General features: G+C 40.5%; 1 protein-coding gene across 1 annotated transcript; it reads left to right on the plus strand.

Moving 5' to 3' along the window:
• The first annotated feature begins 398 nt into the window (after positions 1-398).
• On the plus strand, positions 399-21,781 carry LOC140234615 (sterol-4-alpha-carboxylate 3-dehydrogenase, decarboxylating-like). Its single transcript, XM_072314640.1, has 9 exons — positions 399-518; positions 1,332-1,475; positions 13,803-13,977; positions 14,787-14,860; positions 15,363-15,435; positions 16,439-16,567; positions 17,301-17,443; positions 18,533-18,638; positions 19,902-21,781. The coding sequence occupies exons 2-9, from the start codon at positions 1,450-1,452 to the stop codon at positions 20,232-20,234; spliced, it is 1,059 nt and encodes a 352-aa protein (XP_072170741.1). The 5' UTR covers positions 399-518; positions 1,332-1,449; the 3' UTR covers positions 20,235-21,781.

Consider the following 21,781-nt stretch of genomic DNA (forward strand, 5'->3'; position numbering starts at 1 on the left):
TAAATACACATGCGCCTTCTATTTTTTCGTACTTTAAAAAAAAAAGAAAAAAACATCACAGTGTCAGCCGATTGCATTTTGTCGTGCCACTTCCGGGTTTCATCAGCTGACAAAAAAATAAAACACTTCTTTTTTTAATGTTTGTTTGCTTGTCTATAAACCGGGAAGGGCCCCCCCCCCTTTTAAAGAATTCCTGGATCCGCCCCTGAATGACGATCGTTGCAATTTGCTGATTACATAATATGAATGATAATATTAGCCTATGAAAGAGTCCTACTAAGATCAAGACAAGGCTGATTCAGTAGTTTTGTACGAACGTGATGTTCAATAGATTGAAAGGAAATCGAATATACGTGTATCATTATCACTCGCATTCAAAGGGTGCGGAAAATCTTTGTGATCTTACGACAAAATTCACCAGTGCTTTTTGTTGAGATGAATCTGTCGACTTCTGCCTTTGTTTCTGTTTCGGCTGATGCTATTACTGGTAGCTTTGCTATTATAAACTGGGCAAACAAGTATCCTTTCAACCGTTTCAGGAACAGCACGTCCATCACGCTTCACAAAATCCCGTGTCATGTCATAAGTTTATGCAAATTATCATTTAGTCCTAGGTTATTGTTCATAATGAAAAATGGATGCCAGTTTTGGCTTGCTTAGCAAACATCGATACCGGTATGTATTTTTCACACTTTTTTCGGATTCTCTTGAGAGGGGAGTTTGACTTATCCCATCTATTTTGCCATTAGAAGTTTTCCATAAAAATAATCTTTAACATAGGCCTAATTGTAATATTCTTTCTTGTTTACTTGTTCTTTATTTCTATAAACTCCTTTCTTTTTTTACAGCGTTTTTGGCCGCTTTGTCAGCTATCTCATTCCCAATTATCACAGTGACCTGGGATCCATTCCAAACTTACTTAGATTCCTAAATTTGTATAAAATCATTATCTGTAACAGTTATATTGGCCGTTTCAGCCCCGACAAGTAGTATCCGACAAGTTCAGTACAAGTTTTGACTGGCTGAGCATGAGAAACTATGGCCACTGATTGTTACTATAATTATGGTGATTACCATTTATAGAGACTAACAAACGGTGTGACAGCCAAGCCCAAAGCATCGATTTTTGATGTTTTATTGACACTCCTTTCGCAACCTTTGAACCCCTCTGTCACCGAACAAGCTAGTGCGTGACTTGTATCCCGCCATGGCAGTATTTGATCACTGACTTATGTACACCGAGCATTCAAAGAAGGGCTAGTTACCAGCTCGCAGTAGAATCGCACGAGTTTCAATCTTCGTGCTTGGATATCAGACCATAACTAGGCTAGCTAAACGTTAGAGCGCTAGCGAGCTTCTTATCAGTGAGCTAGCTGTAGACTACCGGTATTGTCTACCCGTCACTCGCTCGTCGCCCGGCGTCCCTGCTCGTCCAGATCGTGCACTTGCATGCCACAATCGCCGGTAATTTTGAGGTGAGGCGTACCGTCCAAATTACTAGATCTAGTAGGCCTCGTACTTGTAATAGAATGAAAAACTTGTAGATCTAAGCACCTACTGTTGTTGACCGAAAGATCGGTCTGTATCTGTCCGTCGGGGAATGTTCCGCGGAGACTGCGTCTCAGTTCGGGAAACCCACTCACAAGGGGGGCCCCTCCTTATAAGTAACCCGTCCCCCTTATAAGTAACCCCGTCCCCCTTATAAGTAACCCCCGGGGCACCCCTTATAAGGAGTCTCCACGCTTTTTTGCAATGCAACGCGAAAATGAAAGGACTGCGGCAATTCGCTTGATTATGTCCATAAAGCTTCACAAGTTTGCTAGTTACTCACGAAATTTGAGCAAAATCGGTTTGAGGCATCATATCTAAAATCATGGATTAATATGCGATGTCAAACGACCCATGCGAATGCTGAAATGCGAGCGATTACTGGCGTGAGTGTCGCCAGGCGCGGGGGCGCGGCAATGTTTGAGTGCAGACGTGGCGACTGACCTCCGTACTCAGTCGCCACGTCTGCACTCAAGCATTGCCGCCCCCCCGCGCCTGGCGACACTCACGCCAGTAATCGCTCGCATTTCAGCTTTCGCATGGGTCGTTTGACATCGCATTTAAATCCATGATTTTAGATATGATGCCTCAAACCGATTTTGCTCAAATTTCGTGAGTAACTAGGAAACTTGTGAAGCTTTATGGACATAATCAAGCGAATTGCCGCAGTCCTTTCATTTTCGCGTTGCATTGCAAAAAAGCGTGGAGACTCCTTATAAGGGGTGCCCCGGGGGTTACTTATAAGGGGGACGGGGTTACTTATAAGGGGGACGGGTTACTTATAAGGAGGGGCCCCCCTTGTGAGTGGGTTTCCCGAACTGGTCTGGCTTCACGGATCCCCTCCGGAGGACAGCGTTAATGGCAAAATATAGGCCCTATAAGAGTCCTCCGGACAGACGGATCTTTCTGTCTAACTGTTACTACTGTTGGCAAGCACAATATATAGCCCTGTGCGGTTCTCGTCAGCATGATTGCAGCAGCAAAGAAGGGTTTACCCAAAGAAGCCGGTTCTTTTTATGTGTAAATTAACATTAGAAAAAACGTCTAGATCTAGGGCCTAACTGTAGGTCAAGGAGCATTAGGCTACCCCCCACACCTCCCTGGTACTCGTACGTAGCTGGTGTGAGCCATGGCAATTCAATTGCTTGACCGAAAAATTTTATACTCAACACAAACGTCTGACTTCAGCATTCAACCAAGTTATCAATCACATTTCTAGTCTTGTATAAAGACCGTTTGTCACTTGTCATCATAATCCGACGGTAGAATATTTAGGAGAAAAGCAACACGGTGTCAGCAGAAATGTTAATGTCAGCCATTTTTAGGGGTTCAAAACAATATGATGCATTTTGTATACATCGCCGTAAAATTAAATTCACCCGTGCCGGCTATCTTGCTTTAGTATCAGTTTGTTTGCCAAATTTTGATGTTTGATTTCATAATCGTCTTTACTAATTTCATGGCTGAATTCGTGATAAATGAGCAAACTTGTAGAAAGAGTTGGCTTTGAGAATGTGGCACCAGATTTCGACATTCCCATATCAAGACACGTTATGGAGGAAACAACAAGTTCTTGCGCCAGTATGATTGCTAGTTTGCGTCCACAATGCAGTGTACGTGTACTGTACGCGCCATGTGATTTCTGTGTGATGCGCGCTGTGATTGTGTAGAAAAATGATGCTGGGTGTCGAAATCTGATGCCAGCGACGACGTGACGGAAATCGCTTAAAAATTGAACGCGAGTGCATTCAAATGGGAATTCGTTTGAGGCATATTATTATTGGCCTTTGTAGCTCAACTTCATATCGAAATTCCGAGGTAAAACGGTGCAGTATTGATGGTAAACAAGGAAATGTGCTAAAGTGTCGAAAACCGGTACCCTTACTGTACCATTATGACCTTGACCGAAAGATCGGTCTGTATCTGTACGTCGGGGAATGTTCCACGGAGACTGCGTCTGACTTCACGGATCCCCTCCGTATATGGAGCAGAGCGATAATGGCAAAAAATAAAAGACTCCTCCGGACAGGCGGATCTTTCTGTCTAATTATGGCCATAACACCTCAAGACAAGTGTCACCGAAATGCTGCAAGAACTTGATTGGACCACTCTGGAACAGTGCAGAGAAAATGACAGGCTAATTATGAATATGATGTACAAAATACACAATAATCTTACTCATCTTTCAGCACAGGACTAGACCAGGTTACTCAGCTGACGAGAGCCTTGCAACCACATTCCTATCACTCGGGTACCACTCTGTATCTGGTCGTCAAGGTCAAGGATATGTTCCGCAGTTTGGGACCCATCTTCCAGGAACCTCATCCACAAAGTGGAAATGGTGGCAGGGCAGGGTCCAGTGGCAGAGAAGAGCTGCGAGATTCACTTTGAACTCGCTACCGTTAGTGCACCAGTTTTCAACAGGACCCAGATTTCGACACCCAGCAGATAATTCTTATAAAATTTTATACTCGACACAAACGTCTGACTTCAGCAATCAACCAAGTTATCAATCACATTTCTAGTCTTGTATAAAGACCGTTTGTCACTTGTCATCATAATCCGACGGTAGAATATTTAGGAGAAAAGCAACACGGTGTCAGCAGAAATGTTAATGTCAGCCATTTTTAGGGGTTCAAAACAATATGATGCATTTTGTATACATCGCCGTAAAATTAAATTCACCCGTGCCGGCTATCTTGCTTTAGTATCAGTTTGTTTGCCAAATTTTGATGTTTGATTTCATAATCGTCTTTACTAATTTCATGGCTGAATTCGTGATAAATGAGCAAACTTGTAGAAAGAGTTGGCTTTGAGAATGTGGCACCAGATTTCGACATTCCCATATCAAGACACGTTATGGAGGAAACAACAAGTTCTTGCGCCAGTATGATTGCTAGTTTGCGTCCACAATGCAGTGTACGTGTACTGTACGCGCCATGTGATTTCTGTGTGATGCGCGCTGTGATTGTGTAGAAAAATGATGCTGGGTGTCGAAATCTGATGCCAGCGACGACGTGACGGAAATCGCTTAAAAATTGAACGCGAGTGCATTCAAATGGGAATTCGTTTGAGGCATATTATTATTGGCCTTTGTAGCTCAACTTCATATCGAAATTCCGAGGTAAAACGGTGCAGTATTGATGGTAAACAAGGAAATGTGCTAAAGTGTCGAAAACCGGTACCCTTACTGTACCATTATGACCTTGACCGAAAGATCGGTCTGTATCTGTACGTCGGGGAATGTTCCACGGAGACTGCGTCTGACTTCACGGATTCCCTCCGTATATGGAGCAGAGCGATAATGGCAAAAAATAAAAGACTCCTCCGGACAGGCGGATCTTTCTGTCTAATTATGGCCATAACACCTCAAGACAAGTGTCACCGAAATGCTGCAAGAACTTGATTGGACCACTCTGGAACAGTGCAGAGAAAATGACAGGCTAATTATGAATATGATGTACAAAATACACAATAATCTTACTCATCTTTCAGCACAGGACTAGACCAGGTTACTCAGCTGACGAGAGCCTTGCAACCACATTCCTATCACTCGGGTACCACTCTGTATCTGGTCGTCAAGGTCAAGGATATGTTCCGCAGTTTGGGACCCATCTTCCAGGAACCTCATCCACAAAGTGGAAATGGTGGCAGGGCAGGGTCCAGTGGCAGAGAAGAGCTGCGAGATTCACTTTGAACTCGCTACCGTTAGTGCACCAGTTTTCAACAGGACCCAGATTTCGACACCCAGCAGATAATTCTTATAAAATTTTATACTCGACACAAACGTCTGACTTCAGCAATCAACCAAGTTATCAATCACATTTCTAGTCTTGTATAAAGACCGTTTGTCACTTGTCATCATAATCCGACGGTAGAATATTTAGGAGAAAAGCAACACGGTGTCAGCAGAAATGTTAATGTCAGCCATTTTTAGGGGTTCAAAACAATATGATGCATTTTGTATACATCGCCGTAAAATTAAATTCACCCGTGCCGGCTATCTTGCTTTAGTATCAGTTTGTTTGCCAAATTTTGATGTTTGATTTCATAATCGTCTTTACTAATTTCATGGCTGAATTCGTGATAAATGAGCAAACTTGTAGAAAGAGTTGGCTTTGAGAATGTGGCACCAGATTTCGACATTCCCATATCAAGACACGTTATGGAGGAAACAACAAGTTCTTGCGCCAGTATGATTGCTAGTTTGCGTCCACAATGCAGTGTACGTGTACTGTACGCGCCATGTGATTTCTGTGTGATGCGCGCTGTGATTGTGTAGAAAAATGATGCTGGGTGTCGAAATCTGATGCCAGCGACGACGTGACGGAAATCGCTTAAAAATTGAACGCGAGTGCATTCAAATGGGAATTCGTTTGAGGCATATTATTATTGGCCTTTGTAGCTCAACTTCATATCGAAATTCCGAGGTAAAACGGTGCAGTATTGATGGTAAACAAGGAAATGTGCTAAAGTGTCGAAAACCGGTACCCTTACTGTACCATTATGACCTTGACCGAAAGATCGGTCTGTATCTGTACGTCGGGGAATGTTCCACGGAGACTGCGTCTGACTTCACGGATCCCCTCCGTATATGGAGCAGAGCGATAATGGCAAAAAATAAAAGACTCCTCCGGACAGGCGGATCTTTCTGTCTAATTATGGCCATAACACCTCAAGACAAGTGTCACCGAAATGCTGCAAGAACTTGATTGGACCACTCTGGAACAGTGCAGAGAAAATGACAGGCTAATTATGAATATGATGTACAAAATACACAATAATCTTACTCATCTTTCAGCACAGGACTAGACCAGGTTACTCAGCTGACGAGAGCCTTGCAACCACATTCCTATCACTCGGGTACCACTCTGTATCTGGTCGTCAAGGTCAAGGATATGTTCCGCAGTTTGGGACCCATCTTCCAGGAACCTCATCCACAAAGTGGAAATGGTGGCAGGGCAGGGTCCAGTGGCAGAGAAGAGCTGCGAGATTCACTTTGAACTCGCTACCGTTAGTGCACCAGTTTTCAACAGGACCCAGATTTCGACACCCAGCAGATAATTCTTATAAAATTTTATACTCGACACAAACGTCTGACTTCAGCAATCAACCAAGTTATCAATCACATTTCTAGTCTTGTATAAAGACCGTTTGTCACTTGTCATCATAATCCGACGGTAGAATATTTAGGAGAAAAGCAACACGGTGTCAGCAGAAATGTTAATGTCAGCCATTTTTAGGGGTTCAAAACAATATGATGCATTTTGTATACATCGCCGTAAAATTAAATTCACCCGTGCCGGCTATCTTGCTTTAGTATCAGTTTGTTTGCCAAATTTTGATGTTTGATTTCATAATCGTCTTTACTAATTTCATGGCTGAATTCGTGATAAATGAGCAAACTTGTAGAAAGAGTTGGCTTTGAGAATGTGGCACCAGATTTCGACATTCCCATATCAAGACACGTTATGGAGGAAACAACAAGTTCTTGCGCCAGTATGATTGCTAGTTTGCGTCCACAATGCAGTGTACGTGTACTGTACGCGCCATGTGATTTCTGTGTGATGCGCGCTGTGATTGTGTAGAAAAATGATGCTGGGTGTCGAAATCTGATGCCAGCGACGACGTGACGGAAATCGCTTAAAAATTGAACGCGAGTACATTCAAATGGGAATTCGTTTGAGGCATATTATTATTGGCCTTTGTAGCTCAACTTCATATCGAAATTCCGAGGTAAAACGGTGCAGTATTGATGGTAAACAAGGAAATGTGCTAAAGTGTCGAAAACCGGTACCCTTACTGTACCATTATGACCTTGACCGAAAGATCGGTCTGTATCTGTACGTCGGGGAATGTTCCACGGAGACTGCGTCTGACTTCACGGATCCCCTCCGTATATGGAGCAGAGCGATAATGGCAAAAAATAAAAGACTCCTCCGGACAGGCGGATCTTTCTGTCTAATTATGGCCATAACACCTCAAGACAAGTGTCACCGAAATGCTGCAAGAACTTGATTGGACCACTCTGGAACAGTGCAGAGAAAATGACAGGCTAATTATGAATATGATGTACAAAATACACAATAATCTTACTCATCTTTCAGCACAGGACTAGACCAGGTTACTCAGCTGACGAGAGCCTTGCAACCACATTCCTATCACTCGGGTACCACTCTGTATCTGGTCGTCAAGGTCAAGGATATGTTCCGCAGTTTGGGACCCATCTTCCAGGAACCTCATCCACAAAGTGGAAATGGTGGCAGGGCAGGGTCCAGTGGCAGAGAAGAGCTGCGAGATTCACTTTGAACTCGCTACCGTTAGTGCACCAGTTTTCAACAGGACCCAGATTTCGACACCCAGCAGATAATTCTTATAAAATTTTATACTCGACACAAACGTCTGACTTCAGCAATCAACCAAGTTATCAATCACATTTCTAGTCTTGTATAAAGACCGTTTGTCACTTGTCATCATAATCCGACGGTAGAATATTTAGGAGAAAAGCAACACGGTGTCAGCAGAAATGTTAATGTCAGCCATTTTTAGGGGTTCAAAACAATATGATGCATTTTGTATACATCGCCGTAAAATTAAATTCACCCGTGCCGGCTATCTTGCTTTAGTATCAGTTTGTTTGCCAAATTTTGATGTTTGATTTCATAATCGTCTTTACTAATTTCATGGCTGAATTCGTGATAAATGAGCAAACTTGTAGAAAGAGTTGGCTTTGAGAATGTGGCACCAGATTTCGACATTCCCATATCAAGACACGTTATGGAGGAAACAACAAGTTCTTGCGCCAGTATGATTGCTAGTTTGCGTCCACAATGCAGTGTACGTGTACTGTACGCGCCATGTGATTTCTGTGTGATGCGCGCTGTGATTGTGTAGAAAAATGATGCTGGGTGTCGAAATCTGATGCCAGCGACGACGTGACGGAAATCGCTTAAAAATTGAACGCGAGTGCATTCAAATGGGAATTCGTTTGAGGCATATTATTATTGGCCTTTGTAGCTCAACTTCATATCGAAATTCCGAGGTAAAACGGTGCAGTATTGATGGTAAACAAGGAAATGTGCTAAAGTGTCGAAAACCGGTACCCTTACTGTACCATTATGACCTTGACCGAAAGATCGGTCTGTATCTGTACGTCGGGGAATGTTCCACGGAGACTGCGTCTGACTTCACGGATCCCCTCCGTATATGGAGCAGAGCGATAATGGCAAAAAATAAAAGACTCCTCCGGACAGGCGGATCTTTCTGTCTAATTATGGCCATAACACCTCAAGACAAGTGTCACCGAAATGCTGCAAGAACTTGATTGGACCACTCTGGAACAGTGCAGAGAAAATGACAGGCTAATTATGAATATGATGTACAAAATACACAATAATCTTACTCATCTTTCAGCACAGGACTAGACCAGGTTACTCAGCTGACGAGAGCCTTGCAACCACATTCCTATCACTCGGGTACCACTCTGTATCTGGTCGTCAAGGTCAAGGATATGTTCCGCAGTTTGGGACCCATCTTCCAGGAACCTCATCCACAAAGTGGAAATGGTGGCAGGGCAGGGTCCAGTGGCAGAGAAGAGCTGCGAGATTCACTTTGAACTCGCTACCGTTAGTGCACCAGTTTTCAACAGGACCCAGATTTCGACACCCAGCAGATAATTCTTATAAAATTTTATACTCGACACAAACGTCTGACTTCAGCAATCAACCAAGTTATCAATCACATTTCTAGTCTTGTATAAAGACCGTTTGTCACTTGTCATCATAATCCGACGGTAGAATATTTAGGAGAAAAGCAACACGGTGTCAGCAGAAATGTTAATGTCAGCCATTTTTAGGGGTTCAAAACAATATGATGCATTTTGTATACATCGCCGTAAAATTAAATTCACCCGTGCCGGCTATCTTGCTTTAGTATCAGTTTGTTTGCCAAATTTTGATGTTTGATTTCATAATCGTCTTTACTAATTTCATGGCTGAATTCGTGATAAATGAGCAAACTTGTAGAAAGAGTTGGCTTTGAGAATGTGGCACCAGATTTCGACATTCCCATATCAAGACACGTTATGGAGGAAACAACAAGTTCTTGCGCCAGTATGATTGCTAGTTTGCGTCCACAATGCAGTGTACGTGTACTGTACGCGCCATGTGATTTCTGTGTGATGCGCGCTGTGATTGTGTAGAAAAATGATGCTGGGTGTCTAAATCTGATGCCAGCGACGACGTGACGGAAATCGCTTAAAAATTGAACGCGAGTGCATTCAAATGGGAATTCGTTTGAGGCATATTATTATTGGCCTTTGTAGCTCAACTTCATATCGAAATTCCGAGGTAAAACGGTGCAGTATTGATGGTAAACAAGGAAATGTGCTAAAGTGTCGAAAACCGGTACCCTTACTGTACCATTATGACCTTGACCGAAAGATCGGTCTGTATCTGTACGTCGGGGAATGTTCCACGGAGACTGCGTCTGACTTCACGGATCCCCTCCGTATATGGAGCAGAGCGATAATGGCAAAAAATAAAAGACTCCTCCGGACAGGCGGATCTTTCTGTCTAATTATGGCCATAACACCTCAAGACAAGTGTCACCGAAATGCTGCAAGAACTTGATTGGACCACTCTGGAACAGTGCAGAGAAAATGACAGGCTAATTATGAATATGATGTACAAAATACACAATAATCTTACTCATCTTTCAGCACAGGACTAGACCAGGTTACTCAGCTGACGAGAGCCTTGCAACCACATTCCTATCACTCGGGTACCACTCTGTATCTGGTCGTCAAGGTCAAGGATATGTTCCGCAGTTTGGGACCCATCTTCCAGGAACCTCATCCACAAAGTGGAAATGGTGGCAGGGCAGGGTCCAGTGGCAGAGAAGAGCTGCGAGATTCACTTTGAACTCGCTACCGTTAGTGCACCAGTTTTCAACAGGACCCAGATTTCGACACCCAGCAGATAATTCTTATAAAATTTTATACTCGACACAAACGTCTGACTTCAGCAATCAACCAAGTTATCAATCACATTTCTAGTCTTGTATAAAGACCGTTTGTCACTTGTCATCATAATCCGACGGTAGAATATTTAGGAGAAAAGCAACACGGTGTCAGCAGAAATGTTAATGTCAGCCATTTTTAGGGGTTCAAAACAATATGATGCATTTTGTATACATCGCCGTAAAATTAAATTCACCCGTGCCGGCTATCTTGCTTTAGTATCAGTTTGTTTGCCAAATTTTGATGTTTGATTTCATAATCGTCTTTACTAATTTCATGGCTGAATTCGTGATAAATGAGCAAACTTGTAGAAAGAGTTGGCTTTGAGAATGTGGCACCAGATTTCGACATTCCCATATCAAGACACGTTATGGAGGAAACAACAAGTTCTTGCGCCAGTATGATTGCTAGTTTGCGTCCACAATGCAGTGTACGTGTACTGTACGCGCCATGTGATTTCTGTGTGATGCGCGCTGTGATTGTGTAGAAAAATGATGCTGGGTGTCGAAATCTGATGCCAGCGACGACGTGACGGAAATCGCTTAAAAATTGAACGCGAGTGCATTCAAATGGGAATTCGTTTGAGGCATATTATTATTGGCCTTTGTAGCTCAACTTCATATCGAAATTCCGAGGTAAAACGGTGCAGTATTGATGGTAAACAAGGAAATGTGCTAAAGTGTCGAAAACCGGTACCCTTACTGTACCATTATGACCTTGACCGAAAGATCGGTCTGTATCTGTACGTCGGGGAATGTTCCACGGAGACTGCGTCTGACTTCACGGATCCCCTCCGTATATGGAGCAGAGCGATAATGGCAAAAAATAAAAGACTCCTCCGGACAGGCGGATCTTTCTGTCTAATTATGGCCATAACACCTCAAGACAAGTGTCACCGAAATGCTGCAAGAACTTGATTGGACCACTCTGGAACAGTGCAGAGAAAATGACAGGCTAATTATGAATATGATGTACAAAATACACAATAATCTTACTCATCTTTCAGCACAGGACTAGACCAGGTTACTCAGCTGACGAGAGCCTTGCAACCACATTCCTATCACTCAGGTACCATACTCGAGAACTGAATCGCATCGCCATTCGTTCTTTCCAAGAAGAACTGGAATTCCCTGTCGTCAGAAATTGTTTCAGTGCCATCTGTGGGATCATTCCGAAACCGAGTAATGGTTGATCACAGTGGCTAGTTATTTTCTTCAAATTGTCTATTATGTGCTTGTAAATATCTGCAAACTGTAGGCACCCTATATTTATAATATAATGTAAATAGCACATTCTGCAAGAATCTTCAGCCTATCATGCAGTATTAAGTCCTGAGGCAGACTTTAGGTAATCAGAATTAAGAAGAAGAAGAAGACTGTGTCTGGCTTCAGGATCGGAGAGGAGCTGTGATAACGTCAAAAAATAGCTAATTGCTAACTGCGACCAGCCCGAACAGGAAGCGTTCGGCTCCCACAGTGCAGTGTGTGAAGAACACGGCCCGGGCTGGGCCGAGGCGCTCCTTGTCACGCAGTTCAGGCTGGTCGCAGGTAACCTACACTACAGTAGGCCTAGATTTCTATACACTACAATAGTAATAATTGCATGTTAATAAGCTATAAGGTAGGCAGCCTGTACGTACTGCTGTAGGCTATAAATTTAGATACAATGTATCAGTCTATCAATCATGTACAAATGTAGACTAGAATAACACATAAATTTATGCATGTTCCCTCACAGGGCTAACTGTGACCAGCCCCAACGCGAACAGTATACGTATAGAATACTAATTACTGAATCACTGTGTACAAATGTACAAGGAGCGCCCCAGGGTTAGTAGGGTATTCCATACTCATGAAAATATTATTGTGAGTCTAATCCTGGTGTAAACATATGGCCTAGCCTAGGCCTAACCCGCCTTGATAGGGGCTTCTGTGAAACTAAGCCCGGGGTGCTCCTTGTACACAATTACAGTTGGGGCTAGTCGCAGTTACTGTGAAACTTAATGTTGGACGTCTCCTTAAAGTTTAGAAGTAGAACATATCCCCGACGATAGATAATAGAAATTATCTAGATAAGTTTTACAGACTTATTTTTGGTCAAATTTGATGTAATGATACTTGAATTCCACTTTCAACACTGTCCAATCCAATATTCAAAATGTACTAGATCTAGAAGTTGTGCTTCACTGTTTATACAGTGAAAATGACTTGTTAACTTGTAGATCGTGGCTTCTCAGGTTTCATCCGGAAAAGTGCTGTGTCCTTACAGTTGGTAATCAAGACAGCCTGTATGATTATACTATGAATATTTGAAATGGTGTTATACCTCTGACACGTAGATTCATGCAAGGACTTTGGAGTGATGGTTGTTTGATCAGTAGGCCCTATTTTCAGGCACAAATTGATGAAGCCAATAAGGTGGTGAATTTAATAAGACAAACATTTGTATATGTAAACAAGAATAATTTCTTATTGTTGTATAAAAGCTTTGTTAAGACCTCATTTAGAATACACCCATGCAGTATGGAGTCCTTATTTAAAAAAAACAAACAAACAAACCAAAAAAAAAAAAAAAAACACAACAAAAACCATATATTACATATGTAGCTTTAGAAAATGTCCAAAGCAGAGCTGCAAAATTGGTACCGGTACGTGAAATATGAAAGAGCTCTGTCCTATGAACAGAGATTGATGCATCTTGGACTCTCAACTTTAGCTTCCTGCCAGGTGAGAGGTGATATGATTGAAGCATTTAAATTATTTCATAAATATGACCAAAAGGTAGTGCCTGATTCAGGTTTGATATTACAAAACACACAAGAGGACATAGTAAAAAGTTGCATATTTTTCGATCATATACCTCTACAAGAAGAAACTTGTTCTACATGTGTATCAGGAAACCTCGGAATAGTTTACCAAGTAACTTATGGGTAATAGATGCACCCAGTCTGTATACAGTTTTGAAGTTGGTTTAGATAAGTTTTGGGATGATATACCCATCAAGTTTAAGTTTCACGCCACTCCACCTGGCCATGACTTGGTTACTTCAAGAAGGATGAAATCTTGATCTGAATATTCAGAATCATCCATAATCCATAGGTATCCGTAGGTAGATGATCGTAGATCATTTTAAGGACACTTTTCAGCTCATCAATAGCATGACTCGTGAGCTTCCTCTTGAGTCTATAATGATCAGAATATGTTCTCTCCTTCATTCAATTCATTACTTGTTATAGGGCTGATGAGACTTGCACCATGCGTTGCCTGGTGATAGGGGGCTGTGGCTTTCTCGGCAAGCACATTGTGGAAGCTCTTCTAGCCAGAGGTCACGAGGTCAGTGCATTTGACATCCGGAAGACCTTTGAGAATGACATGGTCAGAATCTTCATTGGAGATCTGTGCAGTGCCAAGGTAAGGCTATGTGGATCTGGTTCTGGAATCATGTGAGTGCGTTATGATTGTGTGTAGACCATGCCGATGGAGGGAACTGTGACCATGGCTGCAATGCAAACCATACTTGGTCAAAAAGAGCAATAATGTTTCAGGTGAAGAGGGATGAAGTAGTATTTTGAACCTTACATTGTACCTGTCCCTAGATGTTTATAAGGATGCTGTGACTTACCGGGTATGATACGAGGCTGAAGAGTTCTATGTTATTTTAAAGGACAATCAATTGAATAACCATGACTTCGTGATGTACATGTGTTCTTACTGTAAACATGGAAATTTTCGCGTTGTTGAAATTTTGGCGCATTTTGCGCAACCAGAAGCTACCGCGAAAATAAAAGCATGCGAATATTTTTGCATGCCATATGTTCCAGTACTTGATGTCTTGATTCCGCGGAATTAAAAACACGCGAAACTCTTCTTACACGGCCAAGCACGAAAAATTAGTCGCGCGAAAATATCCACTTTTACAGTATTATAAAATGCCTTTCTCCTGAGTATAACTTGATAAATAATTGAATTCTGAGATGAGAAAACAAGCTTATCAAATTATTTAAGGTAGAGATCTTTATATCATCAATGTTGATTATGATAATTATTCTCTGAAGAATTGAAGAACATCTTAGGGGTAAAGGAACTGTGATCATTTTTCAATATTAAGTTTTTATTATATGATTATCAGCACATGGAAACACATGAACATGTATGTTAAATCATACACTGAAGTCTTCATCTAAAGGGGTGTTTCTTTTTCCTTTCGTTGTCTATTCCAGGACCTGGAGCCAGCGCTGCAAGGAGTGGATGTTGTGTTCCACGTTGCCTCGCCATCTCCTCTCAGTAACAACAAGTGAGCTGTGCAATATGAATTGAATTCTTCAATGACAGATTAATTGATATGATAGCTGAAATGAATTGAGGGTACCTTTTGTGTTCAATTCCTCATGAAAACTGACAGCATGTGCAGAAATCTATAGTGTGCCTGCTTTTTTTTTTATGTCAGTCACTTCAAAAGTTTAAATTCTGGGAACAATTTTATTGCAACTGTTGTTCACACTTTGTATATTTAAAAATACTTAACATTGATTATACTGATTATCATTCTTATTGGTTGTTTCTATCCCTATCTCACGTTTTATAACTATTGTGAAGCATTAAACCTAGGTTTTTGTTTCATCTGCAAATGGTAGATAATGCCTTTAAATCCATTACAAGAGAAGTGCCATACAATCCCAACTTACCACACAGAGAGTCATTATTTTGGTGGATGAAACTGGCTGACGTCATGCGGTGTGGTTTCTTCCAGTCTTGCATTTACACAGAGCTATTGTATTTTTGTGTTTCATTTGAAGGGAGCTCTTCTACAAGGTGAACTATCATGGAACACAGAGTGTCATTGCTGCTAGCAAGGCTACAGGCGTGAAGGTAAGATTGTTGATGTTCCACACAGTATCTCCTGTAAAGGGATAGTATAGTATTGGTTGAGGTGAGGATTCAGCTTTTAACTGTTTGCGAGATACTTAGAAACCACTTTATGAAATGTAAAAAGAGCATACAATTCTAAGAGGAGTTCAAAGTTCATTTGATGAAAATCGGTTTTGAAATGCAGACCTTCCAACCATATTGAATTTTGAGGAAAGAATCTGAATTTTGACTATTCCCAGCTCTTGTTTAAACAGGAGTTTCCTATTTTTCTGGATAATTTTACTACACTTTGTACACACTCCTATGAAAACTGCTCTTTCTTTTCTACTTTTGAGCCAAATCATCAATATTTTTCAGTCAGAAAGGTTGGGTGGTCTAGAAATGGCGGAGATATCCAAAAACAAAGTAAAATAAAGCAATCCTAGTTTCAAAACCGATTTTCAGCAAATGAACTGTAAATTCCTCTTAGAATTGTATGCTCTTTCATACTAGTATTTCTCATCTAAAAAAAAAAAAAAAAAAAAAAAATACAAAAAAATTTGGAACCCAGAAGACCCATCTCAACCAAAACTGTACCATCCCTATAAAGAAGAAATGAAACCCAAATGCACAACTCTAATTGTGAACTGAGGGATTGCAGCAATATTTGTAAAACACGTCAGCGAAGTTCGAGGAAAATTGGACAATCTGTTCAAAAGTTAAAACAAAAAGTTTTAGTGTAGCCACCCTAGATGAGAAGACCAGTACAACACTTTGTGGCATCACATATTGAAAACATTAAAAGGAAAATTAAATTTTTAGCATAATGAAAGAGCATTTGACCTACCTCTTGCAGAAAGCAGTTATGATAATGATACCCTTTACATGTCTGAAACAAGTTTTGGGGATTTGTACTTTTCTTTAAAAAAAAAAAAGATTTGCAGAATTTTCTGTATATTTTCTTTGTTGTTTGACCCCTATCAATATATTGCATGCTTTCCAATCCTGTCCACACATCTCTCAGAGGCTCGTCCTGACCAGCACTGCCAGTGTGGTGTACGAAGGAGTTGACATAAAGAATGGGGGCGAGGACCTGCCTTACGCCCGCACACCCATGGACTCGTACGTCGAGACAAAGATCCTCCAGGAGCAGGTCAGACGCGATTGTTCTTTGATGACTTTGGCGTGATGAGCACATTGTTTTTGAGCAGGAATTTTTGTATTGATTCAAAGAAGAAACAGATATTGCCATAATCAGTGGCTAAATATCATTGGATAATTTTGTTAGTTGATCATGCATACACCTAGAATAGATTTTAATTGTGGGAATAAGCAAACAAATTTGAGAAAGGCTATAAGATCACTAAACTTTGTTCAAGATTATGATTTCATATTTGTGTATGAGGATGATGTGAATAATTTGATTGTCATTATACTGGTTGCAAACAGATTTTTGTTCATTCTCTTGCACACAGTTGACAGAATGTCTATTCTCATACCACATTGTACATCAATGTATACAGCTTTGACCTTAGAAATTTGCAGGCTTGATTAAAAAAAAAAAGAAGATGTCTTATTTGGTAACTGTGCAAAGTAAATGGAATAGATGAAAATGTTAAAAAGAAGGGGTGCAATGAAAGAGTGTAATAAATCTCAGGGGTTAAAATCAGTGACTATGTATAATAATATTTACATGGGACACCTGAAGTGTATTGCCCTCATCAAGACCATTGTACTTGATTGATTGAGCTGTATGATTTAAGCTCATGCAAGTTATCATGAGAATATTGCCATTGAGGCCAGCAAACGGTATTATAACTATCATTCAGTCTACCACCCAATAAAGTTTTGCCATAATCAGGTATTTTGTGCCTCCGTTTCAACAGGTGGTCCTCGATGCAAACAATCCAGAGGAAGAGTTCTACACAGCGGCTATCAGACCGCACTCTATCTTCGGTCCTGGTGATGTACACATGGTACCCACTCTGGTACAAACCGCCAAAGCTGGCAAGACCAAGTTCATAATAGGGTGAGTCACATCTAGCAAAAAACATGCAAGTCTTACATTAAACGAGAAGATGTTCTTGTATTGTCTGTTTCAATTGAAACATCTGCTGTCTTCCAGTATCAGATTTCCGCATTTATTCACAGTTTTATACATTTTATTTGCCCCATGAAAGATGGAACTGCTCTTCACTCGACAGTGCTGGAGAGAACTCATCTTTTCTGACTGTCCATTGTTTCTACTGAATTTTCCTTTTCATAAAAAGTGGTCTCACAATCATGTGACAGTATTTGGAGTTTGCATGGAGAAAATCAAAACATTCTCTTTGTGTTCTCTGCGTTTACATCGGATTTTTTTTTTTCTGTGTGCTCAGTGTATTGATGCTATGTGATTTACAGCGAGCTTGACTTTAATAATCTCAGTGGATTGTTTTCATCATGTATACTCTGAAGCTTTATTGAATGAAGTCATTCTTTTAGTGTGTGTCAGTTATTGAAAATTATGTCAAATCTGTGACATAATAAACTTACTCTGGCTTTTAGTATCTGTATCCAGAAACCATACTAGCAAAGTACACTTTTGCAGTGATTACTCACTTTAAGCCTATTTATTTTTTTGTCAAGTATTTCTTGTCTCTGCCAGAGATCATGAAATGTTATACTTTGATTAGATGAACACCAGTATTGAACAGACCTTCCTCAAAATTAAGCAATTAACTGCCTGATGTAAACTCATCAGTGCCTGAAAAATAAGTAAATTTCATCATGTGCTTTGTAGATGTTGCTGAGAGTGATACAATTTGTTGTAGCTTAAAATAGCAATCTTATGCTTCTTTGACTTAAAAGCTTGACCCCAAATTTTGTGAGTTCACATGTGTTCATACTTGCACATACAATGTTCCCATGGATACCTTCATTCTCATGATTATCAAGAAATTCTTAGCAAGAAAAATTTATTGACAGATGGCTGAATAATCAGAATCTTTTGAAAATGTTTCTGTGGTAGAATGGGACTTCACCCCTTTTGCATAGATTTGGAGTTTTTCAGTGGAATGAATGATAAGCAGAATTACTTTAATAAACGAAGAAATTTATGGTTGTCTTTTCATTTCAGAAATGGTGAAAACCTAGTGGACTTCACCTTTGTGGAGAATGTTGTTCACGGTCACATACTGGCTGCTGAAAAGCTACAATCTGACCCTGCAGCAATAGGAGGAAAGGTATAAATTAAGTTAACATCATCTGAACTATTACCATGCATTGTGAATTGTTTAGGCTTACATTGACAGAGAACTTGCAAGCGTCACAGTGTAGAGATACTGTGGTCCTCTAGTTTGCATGGGTGTGTTATTTAACATAGCACATATGCCCATCTAATGAATATATGGCTGGATAGCCTCATTTAGCAAATAGCCATCATGACACTCTGCTTTATTGGAGCAAAACAATTGGCCGGAAGTATTATCCTCAAGCAAGAAATTTCATCCAGGCTGCTCCTTTCTATCCCGGTGGACGTAAATTGGGTATCTGGGAGACTTTTCATTACATTGGTTGAGGTGAGGATTCAGCTTTGAACTTTTTGCAAGATACTTGGAACTACTTTATGAAATTGTAAAGAGCATACATGTTGTAAGAGGAATTTAAAGTTTATTCGATGAAAATTGGTTTTGAAATGGCTGAGGTATCCAAAAGCGAAGTAAAACAAAGCGATCCCAATAAAAGGTGGGTTCCCCCCTCCCCCTTTTATTAGGATTGCTTTGTTTTGGACATCTTGGCCATTTTAAAACCAAGGATCTCCTGCTTTCCATCATTGGGGTTTCCATGAGATTTTCAAGCAGTATCATGGAATTCTTTTCAGAACAAGTACGGCCTACAATGAAATTTGCTGTATATAAGTAAAAATTTTGTGGGCAAGTGTTGTTGTTTTTTTCTTCTCACATGTACCAATTTGAACATACGTTTCCCGATGATAGTAACCACTTTAATATACACACACAACAAATGTTTGTATAATATTTGAGTTATGATATATGATGTCAGCAAAGTCAAGCCTGTACAAATATGAAAGGAAGATGACTGTCCCCTGAGAAAAAATGAATTCTTGGTGGTCATCAAATTTTATGCTATGATACATGGCACGCACTGAATTCTCTTGCAACAAAGCAACAATAGTGTACTGTATCATTCAGTGCTGGCAGAGGGAGTATGCAGTAAAGAGTCATGTATGTACAGTAGCAATATCTTGTTGGGTAGAAGGCATTACAGGCTCTAGAACTCCCCATTAAGTTGGAACTTTTCCTGAGCTCTTATACAAGGCAGCATCCAAATATGATAAATCTCTCTAGAGGGATTTTATTAGCTACCAGGTCTGTTTGTTTGTTTGTTTGTTTGTTGTTGTTGTGGGTTGTTGTTGTTGTTGGTCTTTTTTGCCCATTGTGGGTTGACAAGTCGAGTTGTCATATTGTGCCTTCTCTTTTTGGCAGGCATTCTTCATCACCAATGATGAACCGGTTCCATTCTGGTCTGTCCTGACGCGCATCCTCGTGGGCCTGGGGTACGATGCCCCCAAGTACCACCTCCCCTACATGCTTATCTACTTCATCGCCCTACTTGTGCACTTTTTCTGCATGCTGCTCAAGCCCTTTGTCACCATCAACCCGACCTTCACGCCATCCAAGGTCGCCCTCGCGGGAACGTACCACTACTACAGCTGCGAGAGGGCCAAGACACTCTTGGGCTATAAGCCAATTGTCAGCCTGGATGAAGCTCTACAGAGGACAATAGCAAGCTTCCATCATTTGAGAAAAGACGCCTAGCCCAATTGGGGACAGTTCTTATAAAATAAAGATTTCACATGCATCATTCATTGAGCTACAGCAAGATTATTTTATGTATTTCTCCTCAGAATGTCATACACATATATGATACACTTTTCTTGGACTTGCTGAGAGTAACACTGCAATATGCAGGGACCAAGTGTACTTGATTCATTGTGTGTGTCTGTTTTGCTGGGGTACTGTACTATTATGAGTGAAAATTTAGAAGGTACCTGTGATGCCCAGTGCTCCGATATATTCAGAGACTCCAACTCCCGCTTTCGACGGGAGATCTCCCGCCAAAAGCCCATTTTTGCAAAATCTCCAGTTCTCCCGCTTGAGATTTAATTTCTCCCCCCCTGGCTCCGTGTCTCCCGCTTGATATGATTCCTTACTTATTGTCATCGTATGTCAAAAAATAAGCCTTATATAGCACGAGAGAGCATCTAGAACCCTAGAGCTTCCACTTTAGAACCTTGGCTGCAAGGAACTTCGTGCTTTGGGCTCATAATGTGCGCGAGCCAAGTTGGAGTCTCCCGTTTGCTAGGGGTTTCAGGCGGGAGAATCTCCCGATCAGTTGGTGCTTGGTGTTGGAGTCTCTGTATATTTCACAATTTCAAGAAGTCATCTCTACCATGTGATGAACTTGTCAATTCCACAATATTGGTCATTCTCTTCTGTAACTTTTATTCTCTTTTGTTTTTATTGAACACACTGACTTATTGTATTTACATGTAGCTAATAATTCTATCAGCTGCCCCATTTTTTAACAGTTCATAACTTACTGTGTAAGTTTGCATGGTAAGTTTGAAATGTTACCTAACACATTAATGTAAATATACAAGCTCTTTGATAAAGTGCAAAATTCATGTGAACTTGCAATAGTTACATGGTACTGGAATGTGTATGTTTCAATATTGCAATTACACTGAATTACCCCCCCCCCCCCAAAAAAAAAAAAACCAACAAAAACAAAAACACCCCCCCCCCTTCAAAATCAAAATGCAAATATTATTTTTATGCTTCCAATCATCCTTCAGAGTTGTTATTTTAATTTTTTTCCATCATATACGAATAAGATACACATTTGGTGATAAGAAGAGTCATATGTATTTAACAATCAGCAATGTACCATGGTGCTAACAACCATGTCAACATTTAAATGAATTAAGATAAACATTGAATCTGTCTGTGCATCTGTTTCTTATAGTGAGTACCAGTATAGCAAAATTACATCTATGATATATATCACACCATTAACATGTAGACCTAAATGAGCTTTATGTTGTCATATCTAACACTTTGTATTGTACCATTTTGCTAACAAGGATGTCAGCATTTAAATAAATTCTGATAAATGCCAAGTCTGTCTGTGCAACCCTTTCTCATATTGAGTCCCAGTATAGCAAAATCACATCCTTGATATATATCACACCTTTAACATCATGGCCCTAAAAGAGTTTTGATTATGTTGTCATATTTAACAATTAGTATTGCTCCTTGGTACTGACAAGCATGTCAGTGTTTAAATAAATTATGATAAAATA

Source organism: Diadema setosum, chromosome 11 (genome assembly GCF_964275005.1).
Source record: "Diadema setosum chromosome 11, eeDiaSeto1, whole genome shotgun sequence".
In the NCBI taxonomy this organism is placed as follows: Eukaryota; Metazoa; Echinodermata; class Echinoidea; order Diadematoida; family Diadematidae; genus Diadema; species Diadema setosum.